Source organism: Salmo salar, chromosome ssa04, assembly GCF_905237065.1.
Source record: "Salmo salar chromosome ssa04, Ssal_v3.1, whole genome shotgun sequence".
NCBI lineage: Eukaryota > Metazoa > Chordata > Actinopteri > Salmoniformes > Salmonidae > Salmo > Salmo salar.
In genome coordinates this window covers 11,139,230-11,166,125 of record NC_059445.1, presented here as the reverse complement: position 1 = coordinate 11,166,125, position 26,896 = coordinate 11,139,230, and the positions used below count along the sequence as shown (strand labels likewise).

Below are 26,896 nucleotides of genomic sequence, written 5' to 3'. Positions count from 1 at the left end.
CTCTCTCGCCCCCTCTCTCTCTCTCTCTCTCCCCCCCTCCATGTTTTTAATTACATGCTATCCTATTCCTGTCTTAAGGCGTGAATTCCACAAGTAGTTTCAAGCCACTCGGATTTACCTGAAACTAACCCTCCCTGACTGAGGGGGTCATTCAATTCAATATAGAGGCACAGACACACGCACACCCATGCACGCACGTACACTCACTCACTCACTCACTCACTGTCTTGTAACTCTCAACAGACTACTCGTTGCACTGCATTTTCAGCCTGCTCTCTGAGTTATCTCAGGACAGTAATTGAGATGTTATCTGCGGAGGGTGTGTGTGTGTGTGTGTGTGTGTGTGTGTGTGTGTGTGTGTGTGTGTGTGTGTGTGTGTGTGTGTGTGTGTGTGTGCGGCCCCGGCGCACAGCAGGCATTTCCATTTGTGCTGATTCAGGCTGTTTCTACCACCCTCTCCTGTGCGATTATAGTATCTAACTACTATGGAGAGAGCTAGCCTGCATGCTGCATCAGCTATGAATCAATGAATAAAACGGCAACATTAGTACGCCTGTTCCTGTTGCTATGTACTGTATGTGTGCATTGTAGACAATAAACAATGTTTATCATGCCATCGCTCAGGGCCGGGTGAAGTTTGACCTCCATTAGTTTCCTTTGGAAAATATGAATGTCAGCAGGTCTGGATGGAGGTGGATGAAAGGGGCCTTGAAGCACTGAGTAAAGGCATGCTGGCTCAGATTAGAACGACCGCTAACTCACTATGGCTCTCTCTCTCTCTCACTATCGCTATCTCTCACCAACTCTATCTCTCACTCACTAACTCGCTCTCTCATATCTCATTAAGTACTCATCCCTCTCTCTCTCTCTCTCTCTCTCTCTCTCTCTCTCTCTCTCTCTCACTATCTCTCTCTCTCACCAACTCTCTCTCTCTCTCTCTCCCTCCTTATCTCTCACTAACTACCTATCTCTCTCTCTCTCTCGCTCTCTCTCTCTCTCTCTCTCTTTCTCTCACTAACTGACTGACTAACTCTCTCTCGCTCTCTCCCGCTTTCTCTACATGAGTATAAAAGGTACAGTGTATTTTCACACAGAAGACACCAAGTGGTCTATCCAATCTTAGTGTAGGGTGTAATCACAACGTCATTAAGGGTCATTAAGCATCACAATGTCACAATGTCACGATCACAAAGTCAACCCAGTTACTGGTGGGTGGTGAGGAGGACGGTCTTACCTTGATTGCAGGTTTTTCCAGTGAAGCCGGGGTGACACTTGCATTTGCTGGGTCCTACGCAGTCTCCATGCTTACACCCGTGCTGGCACAGAGCTGTTTGGGGAGGATTCCCATAGATAGGAAAAAGGCAAGTGAGAAGAGCAATTCCCCGGAACACACTCCCAGCCTGTTTTCATAAAGCGTCTCAGAATAGGAATGCTGATCTAGGATCAGGTGCCCGGTGTCTATGCAATCTTATTCATTATGATCTAAAAGGCTAAACTGATCCTAGATCAGCACTCTCAGACACTCTGTGAATACAAGCCCTGGTCTCAGATCAGATATGAGAAAGCATTTAATCCTGTCTGACTTGTTCAGTAACTTGGTGTGTATTACTGTTGATCTACTTTAGTTTATTATGTTTTTTAGAAAATAATTTAGAAAATATTTTCTTGCATTGTTGGTTAGTGGCTTGTAAGTAAGCATTTCAACGTAAGGTCTACCTACACCTGTTGTATTCGGTGCATGTGACTAATAACATTTTCTTTGATTTGTTGATTTACTAAGTACGACAATGCAAGCACAGCGACGCGTGTGTCATACTTGTGTGGGATTAGGGGCGATGGGAATAGGGGTTCAACAATGTACAGAGATAACATTTTCATGTTAAACCATGTTTTCATATAACTTCTAAACTGTATTACTGTACAGCGCTGGCTTATTGGGAGAGAGAACCCTGTTTCCTTGTTGATTTTTATCCATTTCAAACCGTGCAAGCCCTAAGCGATTAAAACACTTGAACTTTGTGCAAGCACTGAAGTGCTGATTTTCCTGGCTTTGAAAGCGGCCGCATTGATATTTACTGAAGAAAACGGCCAACACAGCTAAACTAAATGAATAGCCTAATACCTCACTATTAGCACAGCGTTAAAGCACACAAAAGCAAATGCTTGCATTGAACATTATGTTCAGTATCAGGCAGTAGAAACACAATAAAACAGAACATTTTCTGGCTGCTGGTTGTCCTTTGTGTGAAGTGTTGTTTAGGGCAACTGAAGGCATTAGGACTTGAGGCAATAGTAAAGCTTTACAGTATCTCTGTGTGTTCTGGTGTTGGAGTCGTCCGAGTCCCAAATGCTACCCTATTCCCTACATAGTGCACTACTTTTGACCAGAGCTCAATTGACCCTGTTCCAAAGTAGTGCACTACATAGGGAATAGGGTGCCATTTGGGACGCGGCCACAGAGCTGGAGGCTTGCTCTGCTTTCTGTTCTGTCTAACTGTGCTGCTCACTGTGTTCACTGCAGCATACTAACCATGGCTGATATACAGGGGCCTCAACCAACTGGTAATAATTTCCATTAAAAGCTTCATTACGTCTGTCATAATAGGGACCAATCAGGCTCATTAATTATGGCTACGGTGGGAGTTGGAGACGGGGGTGGGGGGTTATATGTGTTTGTGGCGGGAAGCGGGGTGAGTGTGCGTGTGTGCATCACGATTGGACAAGTCTGGGCGAGCTCACTTATCTTGTCACAGGTTTATTGTGCGCCTGATACCGTCATTATGTGAAGTACAATGTAGAGGTGCAGTGGGAAAGAGTGGAGACTCAACATCATGAAGGCTAGCTGAGCATTGCTTAACTATAAAGATATAAGCAAGCATGAAAAGTTTAATTTTGGCACGGCAAGTACACCCTACAGATGTAGGATCTTAATTTGATCACTCTTTTGTTGCTGAGAATTTTCCTGCACAGCATGGAAAATGTATACTTGTGGTGTATTCAATGCTTAAAAAGTCTTCTAAAGTTTGTAATTTCCACTTTACATGTTAGTCATTTAGCAGATGGTGTTATCCAGAGCAACTTACAAAAGCAATTAGGGTTAAGTGCCTTGCTCAAGGGCACATCGATAAGAGTTTTCACCTTTTACGTTTCAGACTTGATTTTCCTTAACGAAAAATGTATCTACCTCTAAAAAAAACCTCTGTTCATCATAATCCACATAATAATTCACATTTCCTGTTGCTGCAGGATAATTTTCCTGCTGTAGCAAACCGGCTCAAATTAAGATCCTACACCAGTATATAGGTTACCCAAAATGCCCATTCACAAAATGTCAATAGAAATTGAATTAGGTCGCTATATGAAGAGTATCATTGAGGCGGTTAAACCTTTGAGGATGGGGCGTTGGAGGTGATAGAGGGATAGTGTTCACATTTCGGCTTGGAACATTGTTAATATTGAATTCACAGCCATTAGTGGGGATTCCTTCACCTGGAGGAGCATTGTGTAGTCTCATTCCACTTTATTAGAATGTGTAACCTAATAGACAAGACAGCGTTAGCCCATTTTCCAAACCTGGGATATATGAGATAGGGTGTTAACGCGAGGACGCAGGTGAGCTGTGAAACCTCTAGATTACGCCCCTGATTAAAAATAAAAAAAAGGGTGCAACATATTTTGGCGGGGGGAGTTGAATCAGGGAAACGTGTAAAACTTGTTAGGTCAAGTTCAAGTCTTTATCTGGTCAGCGATTTGGGCCAATTAAAGTTGATGCAATAATTTATTAATACAGCTGACACGGTCAGTCACGAGCTGTGAGGGGTTTTATTTAAAAGTTTTTCCACAGAGGGTAGTATGAGGACAAGCATGCTCAGAAGTAACCCATCCCAGGCTGTTGGGTTCAGAGAAAGGTTGGTCTTTTTAAATCTGCGGTGCGGCCCAGGGAAATACCCTGTGTTCATTAGACCACATCAAACGACATGAGGAACTAAAAATGGCCACCGCAACCGTAGAGGAGCAACTACATGCTCCAATTCAACGCGCTTCTCGTTCCCTGAATACCTACTGATGACACCCCTTCACACTAGTTTGCATCAGGCATTCCTCTGGCCATCCATCCTTAGAGCCCATCTAAGGATCAGGCCCCCAGTGTCCAGACTGGAGCCTGAAGTCACGAGCTCTGCTGGTCAGCTGCTGCTAGCAACCTAGCAGTGCCAAAAGCCCTGGTCTGGCCTAGAAAGCCTATGTAAATTACAATCGCCAGAACGCCCCCCCATCCCCAAAGAAAGTTTTGACGGCAGTTTTAGCCTCTAATATTAGTTTATTATCATCAAGTTCAATCCCACGGTCAAACAAATGGAGATATTTAATTCAATAGTGATCCATTCTGACTACTACATTTGTCTTCACACAGGACCACGTGCTGACACAGACCAATCACGGGCCGGCAGGCTACGAGGAGGCTCGCGCCCGGTGGAGTTGGCTCTCTCAGGTAAGATGAAAACGACTACATCGACCATGATCCTTTGCTAGTTACGGCCACTTTTACCATGATCCTTAGTGATTTATTGGTGCCATTCAGCCCCATTCAGCAATATGGCGTGGTTCAAATTCAAATACTTCCGGCTTCCATAAGAATACGTGGATGCCGTCAGCGCTATCACCATTTACTGGTTTTAATGTCTACGCTATGGATGTTGGTCTACTTTTGGTCTCTGGGGGTCCTATCAGATGTTTGTGAACTTCATTGGAATGAGGAAGTATGCTCCAGCTACATTTCGCTAACTACTGTAACTTGACAGTGTTTGGCAAAGACAGTTCAAATGTTAAGATACAGCATACAATATTGTCAAAATCGTTGTATTTGGGTAGAAGAAAATATGGATATTTTTTTACTGTACTGCTTGACATACATGTAGCCCCCACCACATTGCTAGAAAAACATTTTAGCATTCCCTTATTTGACAGCGAAGTTAATTTCGTGCAATTCTACACATTTTGCCATAAGGTAGAGAGGAAAATTTGCTATTTTACATCTAATTTCCTAAAATTCTATGCATTTTGCCACAGGGTGTAGAGAATTTGCATGCAGTTTTTAATATGATACAGTATCTGAGTAAGACTGAATAACAAAATCAATGGGGGCCCCCCGGCTGGTAATTCGACCATGATTACTAAATTTAGATAGCTGGCCGCTAGACTAATTTACCAATCTGAAATACTTCAGCTGACATGGCTAATTGAGTGACTATCAGTGACTGACATAACAAGAGAAAAACAGCTGATGCACAACCACATTTCTTTATTGCACCTTGTGTATTCTACTATTTTAACTTGCAACAGTAAGTTAAGATGCCGACTGAGTCCCCCCCCAAAAAAAAATCAAAACAATATATAATCTTTAATCACTGATGTAGGTGTACCATTTTGAAGATTGGGAAGTAATAGACATTGAACTACAATTACTTTACATAGGCTCTTGGTTGATGAAGTTTTCATGTACTAACTAGGCAGCTGTATATAGTTTATATCAGGATATCAAACTCACAGGAAATGAATAACTAAACACTTAGCCATCTGAGGGCATCACATAGTTCTCAGTCAAGTTGCTGGTGTGAACGCCAAACATCTCAGTCACGCTGCTGGTGTGAGCGCCAAACGGTGGCTGCAGCACCAGAGTTCTCAAACCAGAAGGGGAGGAGATATTTCTTTGCCAAGGGGATGGGGAAGGGGGGAGGATGAGGGAGAAGGTGGGAGGTGACTATTAATAAATCAGTGAAGCCAGGATTCAGAGGATGTGTGTGCCTCACTGGCTTCAGGACCCCGTCTTGCCAAGAATTATTTTAAAGAAATATGTGGAGCAGCTGACCTTGTGGCGGACACCTTATTCTCCCGACTACTCTGTGGGTTAGAGCGAAGACACCTGCTGCAAAACAAATGTGCAAACACAAAGAAAAGAACATTCCAGCAGGCGTTTTGTCTTGGTTGGATGAGAGAACAGAATCAAGGCATGAGAGAGCCAGAGAGCCGTGCGCGGGTCTCTTTTTGACGAGTAAAGCATTCTTGAAATGATGCACAAAGCATAACAAGGAGTCACACACATTACATGGTTACAACCACAGAGAACGGGCGTCGGATGTCACTTCCCCTTCGCAACACTCAATGTAGCTACATCTTGAATATGCTTACAAATTCAAGTTTAGATCAATCACACTAAATGTAAGCACAGGGGTGAATCCCAACTTCCACTTAAGTCTAGTAATGCATTGATGTCAATGGGAAACGAAGTGAAAATTGAATTTAAATGGAAGTTAGCATTAGCCCCATGGAGAATGGATGCTTCTCATCACGCAATGTTGCTAGTAGCTAATAGCTATGTTTGAAATATGTTTCCAAATTGGAGTTTAGATAGTTTAATTAGTTACATGTATGGTCAAATTGTGCCGTGGTGTCCGCAGAGATTATACGTGGCATCGCGCTGGCTAATTGCATATTTGTGGAACGTTCACATCACAAGCCGAGAGAAGAAAGATAAGAAGTTTTCTTCTAACACACTGACAGGCTGCAGATTCTGTGATGTTCAATTCAATTTCCTCCTCCATTGCTTTGATGGATAAAAATATCACCACCGTCACCACATTTTGAAGGAGGCCGCAGCATATTTTTCTGTGTCTGTCAAAGAATTAATACAAGTGCTTAGGTATGAACAGATTGATATTTGACAAAGTATTTGATCCTTCCTAGTCCTATGTTGAATTGAAACACAATATATTGATTTCTCCCTTTCAGAATCCATGTACTTTTTATTACCTTACCTTCCTTGTCTCTTTTACCTCATTACCACTAACAGATCAAACTACATGATTAAGTTTCTATTGAATGGATTTCCCCCATCCAGCTAATATCAGATCAGTGGCCTTGAAGAAAACGAGAAAAAGAGAGGCTATTTAAGACAAGACAAGACAAATAGATATATGAAAAATGGAGCGGCGATGGCTAGAAAGCCGGTGACGTCGATCGCCGAACGCCACCCGAACAAGGAGAGGAGCTGACTTCGGCGGAAGTCGTGACAAGACTATTATTATTATTATTTAATGGGTGTTTAAATTTGTCCTATATTTGGAAATGTGTTTTTTGCATATCCTAACTTCCCCTGAGACACCCTCAGGGTGAGGGGTCACAGCCAGGGTATTGGTTAAACTGTATCAGTTTACCCATTTTGTCACTCACTCATTGGCTTCCATTACCAATTAAAAGTCCTCTCCTAATCCAAGCTACTTTGTACTTCGAGAAGGAAACCGATTAAACAGTCTCGGGGAAAACTGCACTGAAGATCGGTATCCTCTTGGATTTCTTTTCCGAAATCCGGGATCAAAGCAATAGACCGGTAAGAGAGTGTTAATTTGGGACATTCCATTTGGATGGAGAGCGAGAGAGAGAAAGGAGAAAGAGAGAGAGAGGGAGAAAGGAGAAAGAGAGAGAGAAAGGAGAAAGGAGAAAGAGAGAGAAAGAGAGAAAGGAGAAAGAGAGAGAGAGGGAGAAAGGAGAAAGAGAGAGAGAGAAAGGAGAAAGAGAGATAGAGGGAGAAAGGAGAAAGAGAGAGAGAGAGAGAGAAAGGAGAAAGAGAGAGAGAGGGAGAAAGGAGAAAGAGAGAGAGAGGGAGAAAGGAGAAAGAGAGAGAAAGAGAGAGGAGAGAGATGGAATAGGATGCAACTGAGGAGGCTTCGAGATATTTGATTAAATTCATTAAAAAATCACCGTCCATCTGTGTCATTTGTTTAGTGTTGGTTTGATTTGTCTAGTGTTGGTTTGATTTGTTTAGTGTTGGTTTGATTTGTCTAGTGTTGGTTTGAGTTGTTTAGTGTTGGTTTGATTTGTCTAGTGTTGATTTGATTTGTTTAGTGTTGGTTTGATTTGTTTAGTGTTGGTTTGAGTTGTTTAGTGTTGGTTTGATTTGTCTAGTGTTGGTTTGATTTGTTTAGTGTTGGTTTGATTTGTTTAGTGTTGGTTTGATTTGTCTAGTGTTGGTTTGATTTGTTTAGTGTTGGTTTGATTTGTTTAGTGTTGGTTTGATTTGTCTAGTGTTGGTTTGAGTTGTTTAGTGTTGGTTTGATTTGTCTAGTGTTGGTTTGATTTGTTTAGTGTTGGTTTGATTTGTCTAGTGTTGGTTTGATTTGTCTAGTGTTGGTTTGATTTGTCTAGTGTTGGTTTGATTTGTCTAGTGTTGGTTTGATTTGTTTAGTGTTGGTTTGATTTGTTTAGTGTTGGTTTGATTTGTTTAGTGTTGGTTTTATTTGTTTAGTGTTGGTTTGATTTGTCTAGTGTTGGTTTGATTTGTTTAGTGTTGGTTTGATTTGTCTAGTGTTGGTTTGATTTGTCTAGTGTTGGTTTGATTTGTCTAGTGTTGGTTTGATTTGTCTAGTGTTGGTTTGATTTGTTTAGTGTTGGTTTGATTTGTCTAGTGTTGGTTTGATTTGTTTAGTGTTGGTTTGATTTGTTTAGTGTTGGTTTGATTTGTTTAGTGTTGGTTTGATTTGTTTAGTGTTGGTTTGATTTGTCTAGTGTTGGTTTGATTTGTCTAGTGTTGGTTTGATTTGTCTAGTGTTGGTTTGATTTGTCTAGTGTTGGTTTGATTTGTCTAGTGTTGGTTTGATTTGTCTAGTGTTGGTTTGATTTGTTTAGTGTTGGTTTGATTTGTCTAGTGTTGGTTTGATTTGTCTAGTGTTGGTTTGATTTGTCTAGTGTTGGTTTGATTTGTCTAGTGTTGGTTTGATTTGTCTAGTGTTGGTTTGATTTGTTTAGTGTTGGTTTGATTTGTCTAGTGTTGGTTTGATTTGTTTAGTGTTGGTTTGATTTGTCTAGTGTTGGTTTGATTTGTCTAGTGTTGGTTTGATTTGTCTAGTGTTGGTTTGATTTGTTTAGTGTTGGTTTGATTTGTCTAGTGTTGGTTTGATTTGTCTAGTGTTGGTTTGATTTGTCTAGTGTTGGTTTGATTTGTTTAGTGTTGGTTTGATTTGTTTAGTGTTGGTTTGATTTGTCTAGTGTTGGTTTGATTTGTTTAGTGTTGGTTTGATTTGTTTAGTGTTGGTTTGATTTGTTTAGTGTTGGTTTGATTTGTCTAGTGTTGGTTTGATTTGTTTAGTGTTGGTTTGATTTGTTTAGTGTTGGTTTGATTTGTCTAGTGTTGGTTTGATTTGTCTAGTGTTGGTTTGATTTGTCTAGTGTTGGTTTGATTTGTCTAGTGTTGGTTTGATTTGTTTAGTGTTGGTTTGATTTGTCTAGTGTTGGTTTGATTTGTTTAGTGTTGGTTTGATTTGTTTAGTGTTGGTTTGATTTGTCTAGTGTTGGTTTGATTTGTCTAGTGTTGGTTTGATTTGTCTAGTGTTGGTTTGATTTGTTTAGTGTTGGTTTGATTTGTCTAGTGTTGGTTTGATTTGTCTAGTGTTGGTTTGATTTGTCTAGTGTTGGTTTGATTTGTTTAGTGTTGGTTTGATTAATTGCAGCTCTTTGCCATAATTTGAGTCTAATCCGAGAGCTTGTTATGACTAAACGACTAGGACATGAGGACTAAGAGAGACTTGTTGATTTGCCAGTGGTCTATTCTCATCCTGACTGTGAGTTAAACCTGAGGGACATTCTGACGTGTATGTAATCATTGGAGATATACTGCAGATGCTTAGCAAGGCAAATGCATCTCTGTTTATGGTGGCACTTGAATAAAGTGAAGTAACGCTGCCTGTGATTTAAACCACCCAATCGCATAACACGTCAGTGTAGTACCAATGGAAATTCTTGGCCTATAATAAATCTCAACCTTTCTCTCTCTTCCTCTCGGTTCTCTCTTTCTGTCCCGCTCTCTCTCTCTCTTGCTCTCTCCTCTCTCTCTCTCTTTCTTTCTCTCCCTCTCTCCACCATCTCTCTCCTTCTCCATCTCCCTCTTTCCCTCTCTCTGTCACTCTCTGTCTATCTCCACTCACTCCCTCTCCCATCTCTCCTCTCTCTCTCTCAGTTCTGGGGACAAGGAGCTTTAAATTCGGGGCAGACCCATTCCAGTTCTCCATTCTTTGTGAGCAGTCACCCAGACCGATCACTGAACTCTTGCAGGGCTGGAGACAGCCAGAACCCGATAGCACCGCCAATCTAATCTCTGGGGCCGGCCCCAGAACTGCAGTGGTGTAATCTGTAATCCATGACGACTGGCCTCCCTCCGTCTCCGAAGTTTAAATCAGCCCTGTGGCGGCATGATGGAGTACTGATTGAGGTCTCGAGTGATTGGACTCGTGTGGTACGCTCGGTCGGGGACATTTGAAGGCGTTAGCGAACACTCTGGTTTTTCTCCTATGGCATTGATTTATCACAACGTCTGAGACGGATGGCTGGCGGGAAAACGATACAGTTTCCTTCAAAAACAGGTAGTGGGTAAAAGTAGCTTTTGCCGAGAGGTGGGACGACTCTCCGAGGTGAAGTCGACGTTTTCTCGTACTTGACATGGAATGTGTGAGACTCCTGATGGGTACTTTGGAACAGTGTTAGAGGAAACAGCCAAATAACACACTGCTGTTTAATGAACAGAAACAAGGTCCTGTCAAAGGTATCTACTCACCCAAAGGACTTTAACATGTCAATCAAACGTCAAGCGGAAACACGGCTTACTCTACTAATCCCTGTCACTGTAGATCTTGTCTATTACTCAATTGTCTAGAAACTCTGTCCTCTCCTTGCCTCCTGTCTTCTCCTTCATTGCACTGATCTGAGAGAACTGACCAGGTGAAAGACAGCCTTATGATGGGCTTGATTCCACCATATTGTTTTCACCTGTCAATTCATTTCAAATCAATGCAGAGGATGGAGCTAAACCCAAACAGAATAAAACAAATATTTGGTCTGATCAATAATGTTATATTCTGTCTACTCTAGAAACTGAGCTAACTTCCTCTTCCTGATTGATCCAACATGGACAGCTGGGAGGACCTGAGCCAAGCCCAAAATGACCAGGAAGCAACACTTATTGAGTACAGGGATTCCTGCCAACACGACAGCAGAGCTCTTACCTAACTAGCCTAGCAACATGTTGGGGCCTTGCCTGTCACAAATAATAGCAACCACAAAAGCATCCCATTCCGCGACTTTGTCTTGAGCCTCATCTCTTGAGTTCCCTCCCAGCACAGTCTTGGTCTGGCTCTAAGTCTGAGTCGCTATGTCATTACCACAACTTGTTTTTCTCAAGCTAGGGTCTATGTGAGAATGCAATTACCATATTCTGTTTTTCTTTTCACCTCAAATGAGGAGCGAGGGCTAAAGAGGAGAGTCAGCTGGCGGCGAGGCAGAATGTTAATCTGACACGATAAGTGGGCCTACAGGCACTAAGGTTACTCAACTCAACACTAACACTCTCACCTAGGGGAGAAGGGAAGGGAACGAGGTCGACCGTCGTAACAGAGCGTCTGAAAGGAGGGCCTGATGCCAAACCTAAACCAAGTGAAGGTTATTGAGCTCAACACCCTCACATAGGGGAGAACGAAAGGGCAATAAGCGGGCCCCCATTACAGTAGCCTGGTCCCAGGTCAGTATGTACTGTCTTGCTAGCTTCTCTGGTCATTGTAGGACAACACAAACAGATCTGGGACCAGGCTACCATAACAGGGCATCCAATGGAATGCCCAGTGCCAAACGGAAACAATAGAGCTCCACGTGAAGTAAATACCTTTGGACAGGGACCAGCAGTGTGACATTTTAGTTTAGTCTAAAAACGACAACATGAACAAACACCAAAAAAATCTAGCATGATTATAGCATGAGTCATGACAAGTGATTATCAAAACAACAACAACAACAACACAGCTAAACAAAATGCATATGAGGTGAAAGGTTATGAAGGTGATGTGAAGTATTATAACGATGACATGAAGCATTATAACCCATCCCCCACCCCCAGGCTTCTAGGTTAGTAGATTGACAGAGCCGGAGCCAACATGCAGCCCAGCCTCTCTCTGTCTACTCTCTACATGTTGTGCGTAAGTAAGCCCGTTGTGTCACCCATCACACTTCCGCAGCCGAAGCAACAGCTGTACCATCATGTGTGCAGCAAGCCATGCAGTGTCTCTCCCATTTGTCAGGCTGCTCGACACTTTCAGAGCTCCCTATTAATATCATTCACACATCTCTGCAGGATATAATTACACAGTATGGCAGCAGCCAATACTTCTCTGTTTCCATAACAGTCAATATTTGTCCATAGGGCTAGATATTTTATTAAGGGTCAATATAATATCAGACGGTGGTATAATGTAATACTGTAGCACAAAATGTGTTAATTCTAGTAAAATTAGGTATATTGAGGCTACAGTAGGCTCATTCTAGTAAAACAAGGTATATTGAGGCTACAGTAGGCTCATTCTAGTAAAACGAGGAATATTGAGGCTACTGTAGGCTGATTCTAGTAAAACGAGGTATATTGAGGCTACTGTAGGCTGATTCTAGTAAAACGAGGTATATTGAGGCTACTGTAGGCTGATTCTAGTAAAACGAGGTATATTGAGGCTACAGTAGGCTCATTCTAGCAAAACAAGGTATATTGAGGCTACAGTAGGCTCATTCTAGCAAAATGAGGTATATCGAGGCTACAGTAGGCTGATTCTAGTAAAACTAGGTATATTTACAGTAGGGGCATCCTCTGAATCCATGACTGGATTTACTCAACATGTCACCAAATTGATTCCCTGCACACCTGCATTTACATATACATGACATTTACTAAATATACATTCACAGCAATCATTTACAATTATCTGTTTACATGGCTACAAGCTTACAATGGGAATCTGCTCACTAGAGCCTTATTCTCGGCTAGATTATCTTTCCCACAACACGGAAAACTCAACAGCAGCAGTGAAAATGTCAAGTGTATTTTTCACTTTGTGTGTGTGTACGTCCACGTATGTGCCTATGAACAAGTGTGTGTGCTCGTTGGTAGAGTGTGTGTTTCAGAGCCCTTAGTTACTGTATGTCTTCCGTATAGCACTTTGTGACATCGGCTGATGTAAAAAGGGCTTTATAAATACATTTGATTGATTCTACACTGGTGTTTAATCCTCTTTCTACATCCTAATTGTGGTTAGATCCCAGCAGCTACACCCTGGTAACCCAAGGCAACCCCCGTCGGAAACCCTGGTTGCCCCCGGGCACGGTAGAGTTGGCACTACTCACGTTGGCAGTGGCCCCAGGAACGCCGGGTCCATCCCCAGCAGCAGTCGATGCGGGCGCCGTAGCGACACAGCCCATTGGACGAGGCCATCTGCCGAGGCCACCTGTCAGGAGACAGCTCTATCAGTTCACAGCCAATTAAAATGGACGAATTTAAAAGCCAGCAGGGTCTATTGGTTCTTGCCCACCACGCCAGGAGAGAGAGAGAGACAGAGAGACAGAGAGACAGAGACAGAGAGACAGAGAGAGAGCAGTCTCATTCAAAACAAAGCCCAAGGCACTGACTGACAGACCGAATATGTGTTTGTTCATTCTTTACCCAGCACATAATTAAATGTTACTTGTTTTCCAAATGCTAAGCTACTCCCATGTCCCTCAGAATGTGTAAGGAAAGTAAACAAACGTATCTGTGAGCGAGCTGGCACAAAAAAACACAGGAAATTTCCCAATCAGCATGTTGGCATTTATTGCACAGGGGAGCCATGTTGGTTGGTGTGATGTCAGAGCTGAAGCCTTACGGGTGAGACTACAGAAGAACAGGACCCAATGTAACTAATACGACAAGCTGCTCTCCACATCAGTGATCACTGACACTTTAATCTGTGGGGCCAGGCAGAGACTCCCATAGCTCAGAATGAAGGTGTGTGTGTGTGTGTGTGTGTGTGTGTGTGTGTGTGTGTGTGTGTGTGTGTGTGTGTGTGTGTGTGTGTGTAGAGATTAGACTGCAGTGAGTTATCATTGTGACGTTCATAATGTGATCCCCCCCATCTTCAGACTGGGGCGTATTCAGTGATGTGAAATGTTCTGAACATCGCAGATAGAAATAAAATTAATAGATCTGACACAATGGCATGACAGACAGTCCTATCTGCTCTGCGCAACACAGTTCTATCTGAACGCCACAGTTGAACAAGCCCCTGCGCTGAGTGCCAATAGCAAACGACGTAGAGGCGTCATGAGCATCGACTGTCTGTGTGCCAACGTCCAAATGAAACATTATCAGAAGCAGAATGTCAGAATGTCAGAATGTCATTTGCTATTAAAGAAAGTGGGGAATGATAATGGCATCTTTCAGAAATAGGAAAGAGAACATGAGGCTAGTGCTGTTTTCATCCTGGCAATGGGCAAATACCTTATGACAGTTCTTGTATGAAAACCAGCCTAAATTATGTTTCTGTGAACTGACGTTACGCTCTGTTCTATTTCAGAGAAATAGCTTCTTGGCAGAGTAGAGTAGGAGTACTTATTTATCTCTAGCGGAAGCACAGCACAACATATTTTTAACAGGAAATAGAGAAAGATTAAGCCCATTTAAGGATGCCTCGGATGGGGACAATTATCAGAGCATGGTTGTGTTCTGTGACGTTAGCTAAATGAATCAGAGACAGTAGAAATAGAACGAACAGAGCTGACATAATTCTAAATGACACAGAATCATCTCCGTTCTAGACAATTCATTTCTATCTGAACGTTTTGTAACGACAGAGAGATCAAGGTTCTGATGCTTGTTATCGAACCGAAGTAGCCAAAGGTGTCTTGAAAAAAAACACTTGGCATAAGGGGGCGTCTTGCCTTGCTCTATCGTGCCTCGGCATTGAGGGCTGAGGAGACTGAGATTGACGTGGTTGTGCATGCGGGACACGTCCTACCCTCCTGCTATCCCATCCAGTTAGCCTCCATTGCCAAAACTCTGGAAATGTCTGCCCCCGCTGCCAATCACTTCACAGGAGAGAAAACCTGATGGAAGATGCTAAGTGGAAATGGCAGGCCCAGGGAAAATGTTTGTACGCATCATGGCTGGCAAGGAGAGAGAGAGAGAAAGAGAGAGAGAGAGAGAGAGAGAGAGAGAGAGAGAGAGAGAGCGAGAGAGAGAGAATCAGGAGCCATGAGCACAATCCGATATGAGACACATTGGGAATGTTAAGGAGAGAAATAGGGAGAGGAGGAGAGAAGAGAAGAGGAGGAGAAGATAAAGAAGCAGAAGAGAGGGCTCTGGAATTGATTGCCACACATGATTGTGGATTGGGGGCCGAGAGTTACCGCACACACAAAGCAGGACCACTGACCAGATGGAGCAACAGGTCACCACACACACACACACACACACACACACACACACACACACACACACACACACAATGAGCACCTGGTCAGATACAGGGATATAGTCCCATTGCCACAGCTTGCACTGAAAACACATAAACCCTCTGCTGATAGCTAATAGCATGCCTTGCTAATAACTAGCAATATTGAATGTGGATCAACGGGTGAAAAACATCATTAAAATTGCTACAGCTGATTAACACATAATAACGAGGAGGAAGAGTTGCTGCAAATTGGTCCATCATCGTATTACTAATTTAAACATAACTCCTTGGCTGTTATTATTCAGGGGTCATTTTATCCACCCGGGTAAAACTAATAGGGCCTAAAAGGGATATGATATTGCGGGCATAGCCTCGCCAACTGAGTGGGAGGATGATAATTGGTTTGCCTGAAGCATTTTAGCAACACAAAAAAGTGGCAGTGTAGTCGACCCTGTGCGGCGGGCAGGCAGGGCGGCAATGCCAACGAACAGGCGATGATGCAAATGAACTTTGAGTGGCACCTCATAAAGAGACGTGTGATGCCATGCCAGTGGAACAGGAGGTGAGGTGGGAGGGGAGAGAGAGAGAGAGAGAGAGAGAAAGCTCTCTCTGTCACTCTCTCTCTCTGTCTCTCTATCGCTCACTCTCTTTCCCTCTCTACCACTCTCTCCCTCCATCTCTTTCCCTCTCACCCACCATTTCTACCACTCTCTCCTCCATCTCTACCACTCTCTCCCACCATCTTTACCACTCTCTCCCTCCATCTCTACCACTCTCTCCCTCCATCTCTTTCCCTCTCTCCCTCCATCTCTACCACTCTCTCCCTCCATCTATAACACGCTCTCCCTCCATTTTTACCACGCTCTCCCTCCATCTCTTTCTCTCCCTCCGTCTGTCACAAAACTGAGCGTAGCCCTCAGTTGTTGGAACACGGCAGAATCATGCACACAACTGTGCCGTTATAACACCATTTATCAAAGTAGAACTGAATTATGACTAGGTCGGTTATACACTATGGTACGTTGGAGTGATGTCCCATCAAATTCTCCATGTAAAATTCATATTGTGTTATTACTGTAATCATTCTGAACACGGTGCGCTGTAGATGAACTGCGTTGACGGCAGATCAGATAGACATGGATAAAAAGGATAAAGACATACATCTATGTCTGACCTTCTGTGTATGAATAATGCATAATAATCCTTAATTGCAGTAAGCTGTGAAGGAACTGAAGCACAGAATTATCCCGTTTGACATTCCTTTGGTGCCTTGTCAGGAAAACAAACCACTAGACAGGGTCTTCTCAACAGACGCTGGGGGAAAGGATGCATGTTCATCACGCCCAGTGTGTGTGTGTGTGTGTGTGTGTGTGTGTGTGTGTGTGTGTGTGTGTGTGTGTGTGTGTGTGTGTGTGTGTGTGTGTGTGTGTGTGTGTGTGTGAGATAGGCCAATCTCTGCTGTTTGACAATGAATAGGATGACATATTGCTCATATAGCAGCACCCAACACTTAAGTGGCACTAAGAGACATAATAATATTGCATGATAATAATCCGTGTCTTAAAAGTGTCCCTCAGAATGATGAGAGTAATAATAACAATCCATCTATGGCTGCAATTTTGCTTGACAGTGACACACACACACACACACACACACACACACACACACACACACACACACACACACACACACACACACACACACACACACACACACACACACACAACCTTTGCATACACATTTAATCTAAATACCTGAGGACAAGTAGCACACTCATTTTAAAGAGAGCATCGCTTCATAAATGTTCAAGAAAGTGGCTCGCTTTTATTCTGAAAACGCTTTTTTCACTAGTCCTGCTGAATTACTTCGACCAATTTCCAGGAAAATGGCTTGCTTTCTCTGTATACACTTATTCAAGTATTTTAACATCAACCCTGGGGGCTAAAATAAGGTCTGTCTATTTTTGAAGGTCTAATGTTAGAATATACTAAGGATGTTTGGAAGGAGAGTGAGGACATGGTTTGGAGCAGTAACTTGGAGAGAGGAGGATTGGAATGTATTGGCTGTGTCTGGAGCAAAGCAACGTAGCAACATCATCATAGAGCAATAGCCTCCATGAGTAGTGGCTATTTAAAGGGGGAATCTGGATTTTTTTCCCCAACTAGGATAAGATATCTCATCCTAGCTGTTCAATGGTCTGATTAATGCTCTGACACACAAACTCAGGATTGTGGCTTTAAAAAAAGTGAACTAGTCCTTTAAATGTTATCTGATGTGTAGTCTTTCATCGAGGCAAAGTGTTGTGACCTTACCTCAGATAGCCCATTTCCTGATAACAATACAGAATCACTTATAGACCACATCAAAACAAGATTAGCTGAGTGCCATTTTTCATCCTTGGATAAAACATTACTGACAACAATGTTGATGAGTAATGAAAACCCCTCAACAGGGAATTACAGGTATAGTTAATCTGTAATTAATCAGGAATGTTTTGAGCCAATTTACCACTAGGAGAAAATGACGTTGTTGTGGCTGGCCAGTGAGCGGTGACACCTCCCTCAGGTTCTAGTTTAGCCCATTAACTCTCTCCTCCAAACAGCTAGTTCAGATAATAAATTACTTTCCTCCACCGTGATCTCACGGGACCCTCTCCCTGTGAATTTAGATTGAAGTCAGCAAGCCAGGTTTATAACCGGGGAAATAGGCCAATAATGACCCGCGTGCACAGCCGCGCTCCATCAGAGGGTGACGCTAACTCCGTATGCTGCTCGTTTAATGTAAATTATCATTATGGGTTGGGCAGGGAAGGGCATCAGGGGGAAATATCAGCACAACTCACCAGACTGGGGCCGTGACCCTGTCACAACACACTAACATTACCTAACATTAGACACTGTGACCAAGAACCTGGAGTAAACATCCACAAACACATGCAATCCCTCACACACTCTCACCTTCACACACACACACACGCCCCAACCTGTGTTTAACGACAGACAGGTAGGAAAGTTCAGCCCTATCAATCCCTAAGAAATATTCTATTGACTCTGAAACCTTATTTGTGTAAGGTATCAGTGAGGTATGGATTGTGCTTAGGGCTCAGTCTGTCTGACAATAATAAATGGGGGTGCAAAGCCAAATGAAAATGCTTGACTGCGTTCACTATTGGAGTAATATCATGTCTTAGAAATACTCTCCAACTCTATTTGTCTCACTCTATTGTTTTTTGTAAGGAGTCTAATCCAATTATAGTGTGAGACCTGAAACTCTATCCTATGGAGATACAGAATAAAGGTTGTCTTCAATGCACCATAGGACCAGCACTCAGATTGAGGATCCAATCCGAAATGCCACCCTATTCCCTATATAATGCACTACTTTCCAGGGCCCATTGGGAACTCCACAGGGAACAGGGTGCCATATAGGATGCAACCTAGCCTTCAGTTCCTCAGTCTACTGTATCACTCTCCCAAAGGAAACTGCCATTATGATGATGAATACTGCAAGGCAAGTGCATTGGAGCCAGTCCAGTGAAAGTGAACCTGCCTTATTAATAAACAAGCATGAAAACGTATCCTGAAGGAATACATATCTGGAATACCAGAGGGCTTACTGTGTATATAGGTAGAAAAAAGTATATAGGTCATTTTATATACAATGACCTAAAATGGAATTCATGAGTATGATGTTTTTATGACTGCTTATTAAGAGCTGTATAACATTCATTTTATGGAGAGAGAGAAAAAAATGACAGCTGCAGCAGATAAGGTAGATGTAGATTTCAATCTCAGGAACATTCTTTAGATTGGGCACTTTTCTCCTTTCCAAATACTTCACCGGATTCGTGTTTGGACATGAACCACCCGGCAAGGTAGGTGCTGTCACCATGATATCAGCTCATTGAGAGGGAAATCCAAGCAACTGACTTTGCCAAGAAAGTAGGCTGCTGGCTACTCGGGTTTTGCAAATGTAGGCCTAAACACCGAAACACTGTGTATTACCAAAGATGGTTAAGAAACTGTGGTATTCGGCCTACGTACTAACATAGACCTAGTAGATCCGCATAAAGAATGCCAAACAAAAAGCAACAACAAAAACATTACAAACATATATGAATGTCATTTTTTTATATAAAAGCACACCATTCATTCAAGATAAACAATTATGTTATTTTTTATGAAAATAAAGGAGAAAAAATAGATTACACTGGTATAGGTCTATTCCTTCCACTGAACGTCAAGTGCGACTACAGCCCGAATAATTTCAGCACATCAGCAACGTTTCAGTCTATGCTTTGCAAACTCATATGCTCACTATGTGGAAGTCGCGTTCATAGAATTAGGAATTAATAGCATCTCCGTGGTCACATTAACCGCTTTAAAAACTCGCTCAGAGTTTGAGAGCAACACCTTCTCCACATTCCACAATCACCAACGCAATTTGAACACTTCTAAAAACAACATAATTGATAGAATGATTTTTTTTTTTTTACAAAAAAAGAATTAATTGTAGCCTATTGAACAAGATGTGTAGATGTGTGCATTTACCTGCCGTCATTCTCAGCACTTGCACCTAAACAGAAACCGTACAACACCATCAACTTTATCCATAATTCCATGGTTAGGGGAATGAGCGCACACCGCGCTTGCACTCCTAAAATCCAAGTGAAACGTCGGACTGTACACTGCAGTATTCAATCGTTACAACGAAACAAAACTGCGGAGATTTGTTCACTCCCAACGTTAAACACGCACTGGCATGAGCGGAGATTCGCTGTTGTCCTTCAAACGGACCCCGATCCTTTAAAATGTTTCGGAGGTGCAGCAAAGGCAGCGGGAGAAACCAGCCCGTTGCTTCCTCGTGAAGTGACCCAGCGCGTGTGGAGCGGAGTGCACTCTACTGGTGTTAAATGGACCCCGCAGGTTTCTTCTCTTTCGGTCTCTATCTCTCCGCACAAGTTCACTGGGCTGCTACCCAATGAAAACGCATCAGCGCAGTCGGAGCGCGCACTGCTCGTCAGCATGACTGTTGTGAATACACTGTTGCTAGTCATTTGTCGTGGTATAGTGCTGTGCCACTTTACGCAGAGGTAGGCTGGAAATCCATAGATTTAAAAAACAAAATGCAAATTGGCGACGGTCCATTTATTAATTCATTTGGGAGTCCCATTGAGACCAAGTTCTCTTTCACAAGGGAGCCTTTCCATGTGTGATATAGGTTGCACTCACGCACTGGCTGTGCATACTTTGGATGGCTTAATTAATTGCATAGCCTGCTCAGACACGCAGTACCATCGCCCACCCAGTAATAAGGAGTTCTAGCCTCCTGTCAACACACCCTGTACAGCATTTACAGTACAAAACATACTTTAGGACTAACTTCTGAGGGAACCCAAAGGTATCATCATATTTGCCCATAAATGCACAGGTTGTGCTTTAGAGGATAAACGTTAAAAAGGTCTCAGATCATCATCACTGCAACATCACTGCAAATCCAACCATCCTTCAGTGACATCAACCCTGAATTGAACTCCCAGGCTAGATATTTGGCTCAACATTATAAATGTATTTAAAAAGACAGTTCAATTCACTTTTGCGCATAGTCAATCAATAAATATATATATATTAGATCGGGCAGAGTTAAAACCTACACTCAGAATAAAAGGTTCTGGATAGAACCAAAAGGGTTCTGTTGGTTGCTTCATATATGGCAACCCTAAAAGGTTGTGTGTAGAACCCTTTTGTAGAGTCTTTTGATCAGAACCCCATTGGGTTCTTCTTCACTGAACCAAAATATGTTCCATATAGAACCCTTGTGTTCCATATAGGGTTTTATATGGAACCAATTTCATTTCTATACTGAACTATAAACGCAACATGCAACAATTTCAACGATTTTACTGAGTTACAGTTCATATAAGGAAATCAGTCAATTGAAATCAATTCATTAGGCCCTAATCTATGGATTTCACATGACTGAGCAGGGGCGCAGCCCACTGGGGAGCCAGGCCCAGCCAATCAGAATGAGTTTTTACCCATGAAAGGGCTTTATTACAGACAGAAATACTCCTCGGTTTCATCAGCTGTCCGGGTGGCTGGTCTCAGATGATCCTGCAGGTGAAGAAGCCGGATTTGGAGGTCCTGGGCTGGCATAGTTACACGTGGTCTGTGGTTGTGAGGCAAGTTGGACATACTGCCAAATTCTCTAAAACGAAGTTGGAGGCAGTTTATGGTAGAGAAATGAACATTCAATTCTCTGGCAACAACTCTGGTGGACATTCCTGCAGTCATCATTCCAATTGCATGCTCCCTCAAAACTTGTGACATTTGTGGCATTGTGTTGTGAGACAAAACTGCACATTTTAGAGTGGCCTTTTATTTCCCCCAGCACAAGGTGCACCTGTGTAATATGCCACACCTGTCAAGTGGATCTTGACAAAGGAGAAATGCTCACTAACAGGGATGTAAACAAAATTGTGCACAAAATTTGAGAGAAATAGGCTTTATGTGTGTATGGAACATTTCTGGCATCATTTATTTCAGCTCATGAAACATTGGACCAACACTTTACAAGTTGCGTTGATATTTTTATTTAGTATATATAAAACCTTTAAGGGTGCCATATATGAAGCAAGCATAGAACCCTTTTTGGTTCTATCCAGAACCTTTTTTAGGCAACAGTAAAAAATATTATGTTGGAAACTTGAAATACCCGACAATATGAACATTATGCGCATGACGTGCAGTGGCCGTAGATACAGAGACCTATTTCAAGAACAACGTGTATACCTCCAATAATTAGATATTAATGAGATGGGCACTGTAGTAGTTACAGAAAATCCAATATATACAGTGCATTCTGAAAATATTCAGAACCCTTGACGTTTTCCACATTTTGTTACAGCCTTATTCTAAAATTGATTTGTTTTTTCTCTCATCAATCTATACACAATAACCCATAATGACAAAGGAAAAACAGATTTTTATACATTTTCTACATTGTAGAATAATAGTGAAGACATCAAGCTATGAAATAAGACATACGGAATCATGTAGTTAACAAAAAAAGTGTTAAATCAAAATATATTTTATATTTGAGATTTTTCAAAGTATCCACTCTTTGCCTTGATGACAGCTTTGCACACTCTTGGCATTCTCTCAACCAGCTTCATGAGGTAGTCACCTGGAATGCATTTCAATTAACAGGTGTGCCTTGTTAAAAGTTAATTTGTGGAATTTCTATCCTTCCTAATACGGTTTAGCCAATCAGTTGTGTTGTGACAAGGTGGGGGTGGTATACAGAAGATAGCCCTATTTGGTCAAATACCAAGTCCATATTATGGCAAGAACAGCTCAAATAAGCAAAGAGAAACGACAGTCAATCATTTCTTTAAGACATGAAGTGCAGTCGTAAAAACCATCAAGCGCTATGATGAAACTGTCTCTCATGAGGACTGCCACAGGAAAGGAAGACCCGGAGTTAACTCTGCTGCAGAGGATAAGTTCATTAGATTTACCAGCCTCAGAAATTGCATCCCAAATAAATGCTTGACAGAGTTTAAGTAACAGACACATCTCAACATCAACTGTTCAGAGGAGAATGCGTGAATCACGCCTACATGGTCGTATTGCTGCAAAGAAACCACTACTAAAGAACACCAATAAGAAGAAGAGACTTGCTTGGGCCAAGAAACATGAGCAATGAACATTAGACTGGTGGAAATTTGTCCTTTGGTCTGGAGTCCAAAATTGAGATTTTGGTTCCAACCGCCGTGTCTTTGTGAGACGCAGAGTAGGTGAATGGAAGATCTCTGCATGTGTATTTCACACTGTAAAGCATGGAGGAGGAGGTGTTATGGTGTGGGGGTGCTTTGTTGGTGACATAGTCTGTGATTTATTTAGAATTCAAGGCACACTTAACCAGCATGGCTACCACAGCATTCTGCAGCGATACACGATCCCATCAGGTTTGGGCTTAGTGGGACTATTAGGGTTGCACATTTTGGGGAATATTCAGAGGTGGAGACTTTCCGTGAGAATTAACAGGAATATGGAATATAACAGGAATATATGCAAATTAATATTAATACCATTTAAATGTAGATGTTTTTTTGTATTGGATATACACTGCTCAAAAAAATAAAGGGAACACTTAAACAACACAATGTAACTCCAAGTCAATCACACTTCTGTGAAATCAAACTGTCCACTTAGGAAGCAACACTGATTGACAATAAATTTCACATGCTGTTGTGCAAATGGAATAGACAACAGGTGGAAATTATAGGCAATTAGCAAGACACCCCCAATAAAGGAGTGGTTCTGCAGGCAGGGACCACAGACCACTTCTCAGTTCCTATGCTTCCTGGCTGATGTTTTGGTCACTTTTGAATGCTGGCAGTGCTTTCACTCTAGTGGTAGCATGAGACGGAGTCTACAACCCACACAAGTGGCTCAGGTAGTGCAGCTCATCCAGGATGGCACGTCAATGCGAGCTATGGCAAGAAGCTAGTGTCCAGAGCATGGAGGCGCTACCAGGAGACAGGCCAGTACATCAGGAGACGTGGAGGAGGCCGTAGGAGGGCAACAACCCAGCAGCAGGACCGCTACCTCCGCCTTTGTGCAAGGAGGAGCACTGCCAGTGCCCTGCAAAATGACCTCCAGCAGGCCACAAATGTGCATGTGTCTGCTCAAACGGTCAGAAACAGACTCCATGAGGGTGGTATGAGGGTCCGACGTCCACAGGTGGGGGTTGTGCTTACAGCCCAACACCGTGCAGGACGTTTGGCATTTGCCAGAGAACACCAAGATTGGCAAATTCGCCACTGGCGCCCTGTGCTCTTCACAGATGAAAGCAGGTTCACACTGAGCACATGTGACAGACGTGACAGAGTCTGGAGACGCCGTGGAGAACGTTCTGCTGCCTGCAACATCCTCCAGCATGACCGGTTTGGCGGTGGGTCAGTCATGGTGTGGGGTGGCATTTCTTTGGGGGGCCGCACAGCCCTCCATGTGCTCGCCAGAGGTAGCCTGACTGCCATTAGGTACCGAGATGAGATCCTCAGACCCCTTGTGAGACCATATGCTGGTGCGGTTGACCCTGGGTTCCTCCTAATGCAAGACAATGCTAGACCTCATGTGGCTGGAGTGTGTCAGCAGTTCCTGCAAGAGCAAGGCATTGATGCTATGGACTGGCCCGCCCGTTCCCCAGACCTGAATCCAATTGAGCACATCTGGGACCTCATGTCTCACTCCATCCACCAACGTCACGTTGCACCACAGACTGTCCAGGAGTTGGCGGATGCTTTAGTCCAGGTCTGGGAGGAGATCCCTCAGGAGACCATCCGCCACCTCATCAGGAGCATGCCCAGGCGTTGTAGGGAGGTCACACAGGCACGTGGAGGCCACACACACTACTGAGCCTCATTTTGACTTGTTTTAAGGACATTACATCAAAGTTGGATCAGCCTGTAGTGTGGTTTTCCACTTTAATTTTGAGTGTGACTCCAAATCCAGACCTCCATGGGTTGATAAATTGGATTTCCATTGATTATTTTTGTGTGATTTTGTTGTCAGCACATTCAACTATGTAAGAAAAAAGAAAAAAGTATTTAATAAGATTATTTCTTTCATTCAGATCTAGGATGTGTTGTTTAAGTGTTCCATTTATTTTTTTGAGCAGTATATTTACCATATCATATGGAGACAGAAACAAACATTGTACCTTATTATAAGTAGACATAATTGCAAATTATAAAATCCTTCCAATAGAACAAAAAAAAAACTTTAATTAAATGACTTGACTCTTCACATGGCATGATTTCACTGAACAACGAAAGAAAGGGAATATTGAATGATCCCCAATGATCCATCGCATCTCCCAAAAATGATAGTCTAGAAACTAAAGCTTTGGTTGTCTTCCTCTCAGGCTTCCATGTCTTCTCCCTGGACCTCCTCAATGTCCACCTCTCGAACATCAGACTGAGGCCTCATATTCACTGTCACTTTCCAACCTTGTTGAGGATGGCTCGTTGTCAGACTCAAAAAGCCACAAATTTGCCCGAATGTCCACCAACTTTTCAACCCTTGTATTGATCAGCCTGTTGCGTGCTTTGGTGTGTGTGTTCCCAAACAAGGGCAAGTTGCGCTCTGAGGCAGCTGATGTTGGTGGGATTTGGAGGATGATGGAGGCAACAGGGGAAAGAGCCTCAGATCCACAAATTCCCTTCCACCAGGTGGCTGATGAGATATGTTGGCACAACTGCCATATTGCATCTCCATCTCAAAGCCTTTGCTTGGAAGTGTACTTCGCCAGACTACCAAAAACCTTGCCCTCTTCCAGGCTAAGGTGGCGAGACACAGTAGTGATGACACCATAGGCTTTGTTGATCTCTGCACAGACAGGATGCTCTTGCCAGCATACTTGGGGTCCAACATGTACGCTGCGGCGTGTATGGGCTTCAGGCAGAAGTCTTCACGCTTTTTGATGTATTTCAGAACTGCAGTTTCCTCTGCTTGGAGCAACAGTGAAGTGGGCAAGGCAGTACGGATTTCTGCTCTTACATCTGCAAGCAGAGTCTGAACATCAGACAGGATGGCATTGTCTCCCTCAATCTGTGCAATGGCTACTGCTATAGGTTTCAGGAGTTTCAGGCTGCTTACCACTCTCTCCCAAAATCCATCATCCAGGAGGATCCTCTTGATGGGGCTGTCCATAGCGGTAGACTGTGATATGGCCATTTCTTGGAGAGACTCCTTCCCCTCCAGGAAACTGTCAAACATGATGACAACACCACCACAACGGGTGTTGATGGGCAGCTTCAATGTGATGCTCTTATTCTTCTCACTATGCTTGGTGAGGTAGATTGCTGCTATAACTTGATGACCCTTCACATACCTAACCATTTCCTTGGCTTTTTTTGTAGAGTGTATTTATTGTTTTCAGTGTCATGATGTCCTTGAGGAGCAGATTCAATGCATGAGCAGCACAGCCAATGAGTGTGATGTGAGGGTAGGACTCCACTTTAGACCAAGCAGTCTTCATGTTTGCAGCATTGTCTGTCACCAGTGCAAATACAGTTGAAGTCGGAAGTTTACATACACTTATGTTGGAGTCATTAAAACTCGTTTTTCAACCACTTCACACATTTCTTGTTAACCAACTATAGTTTTGGCAAGTTGGTTAGGACATATACTTTGTGCATGACACAAGTCATTTTACCAACAATTGTTAACAGACAGATTATTTCACTTATAATTCACTGTATCACAATTCCAGTGGGTCAGAAGTTAACATACACTAAGTTGACTGTGCCTTTAAACAGTTTGGAAAATTCCAGAAAATGATGTCATGGCGTTAGAAGCTTCTGATAGGCTAATTGACATTAGAGTCAATTGAAGGTGTACCTGTGGATGTATTTCAAGGCCTACCTTCAAACTCAGTGCCTCTTTGCCTGACATCATGGGAAAATCAAAAGAAATCAGCCAAGACCCCAGAAAAAAATTGTAGACCTCCACAAGTCTGGTTCATCCTTGGGAGCAATTTCCAAATGCCTGAAGGTACCACCTTCATCTGTACAAACAATAGTACGCAAGTATAAACACCAT

General features: G+C 42.7%; 1 protein-coding gene across 1 annotated transcript in view; it reads right to left on the bottom strand.

The window, feature by feature from the left end:
* LOC106602284 (nephronectin) overlaps positions 1-20,197 on the bottom strand; it is a 52,603-nt gene extending 32,406 nt beyond the window's left edge. Inside the window, 4 exon segments of the mRNA XM_045716463.1 lie at positions 1,235-1,327; positions 5,867-5,920; positions 13,204-13,304; positions 19,838-20,197. Coding sequence (XP_045572419.1) covers positions 1,235-1,327; positions 5,867-5,920; positions 13,204-13,304; positions 19,838-19,908 — 319 coding nt within the window. The 5' untranslated portion in view covers positions 19,909-20,197.
* Positions 20,198-26,896: the final 6,699 nt, after the last annotated feature.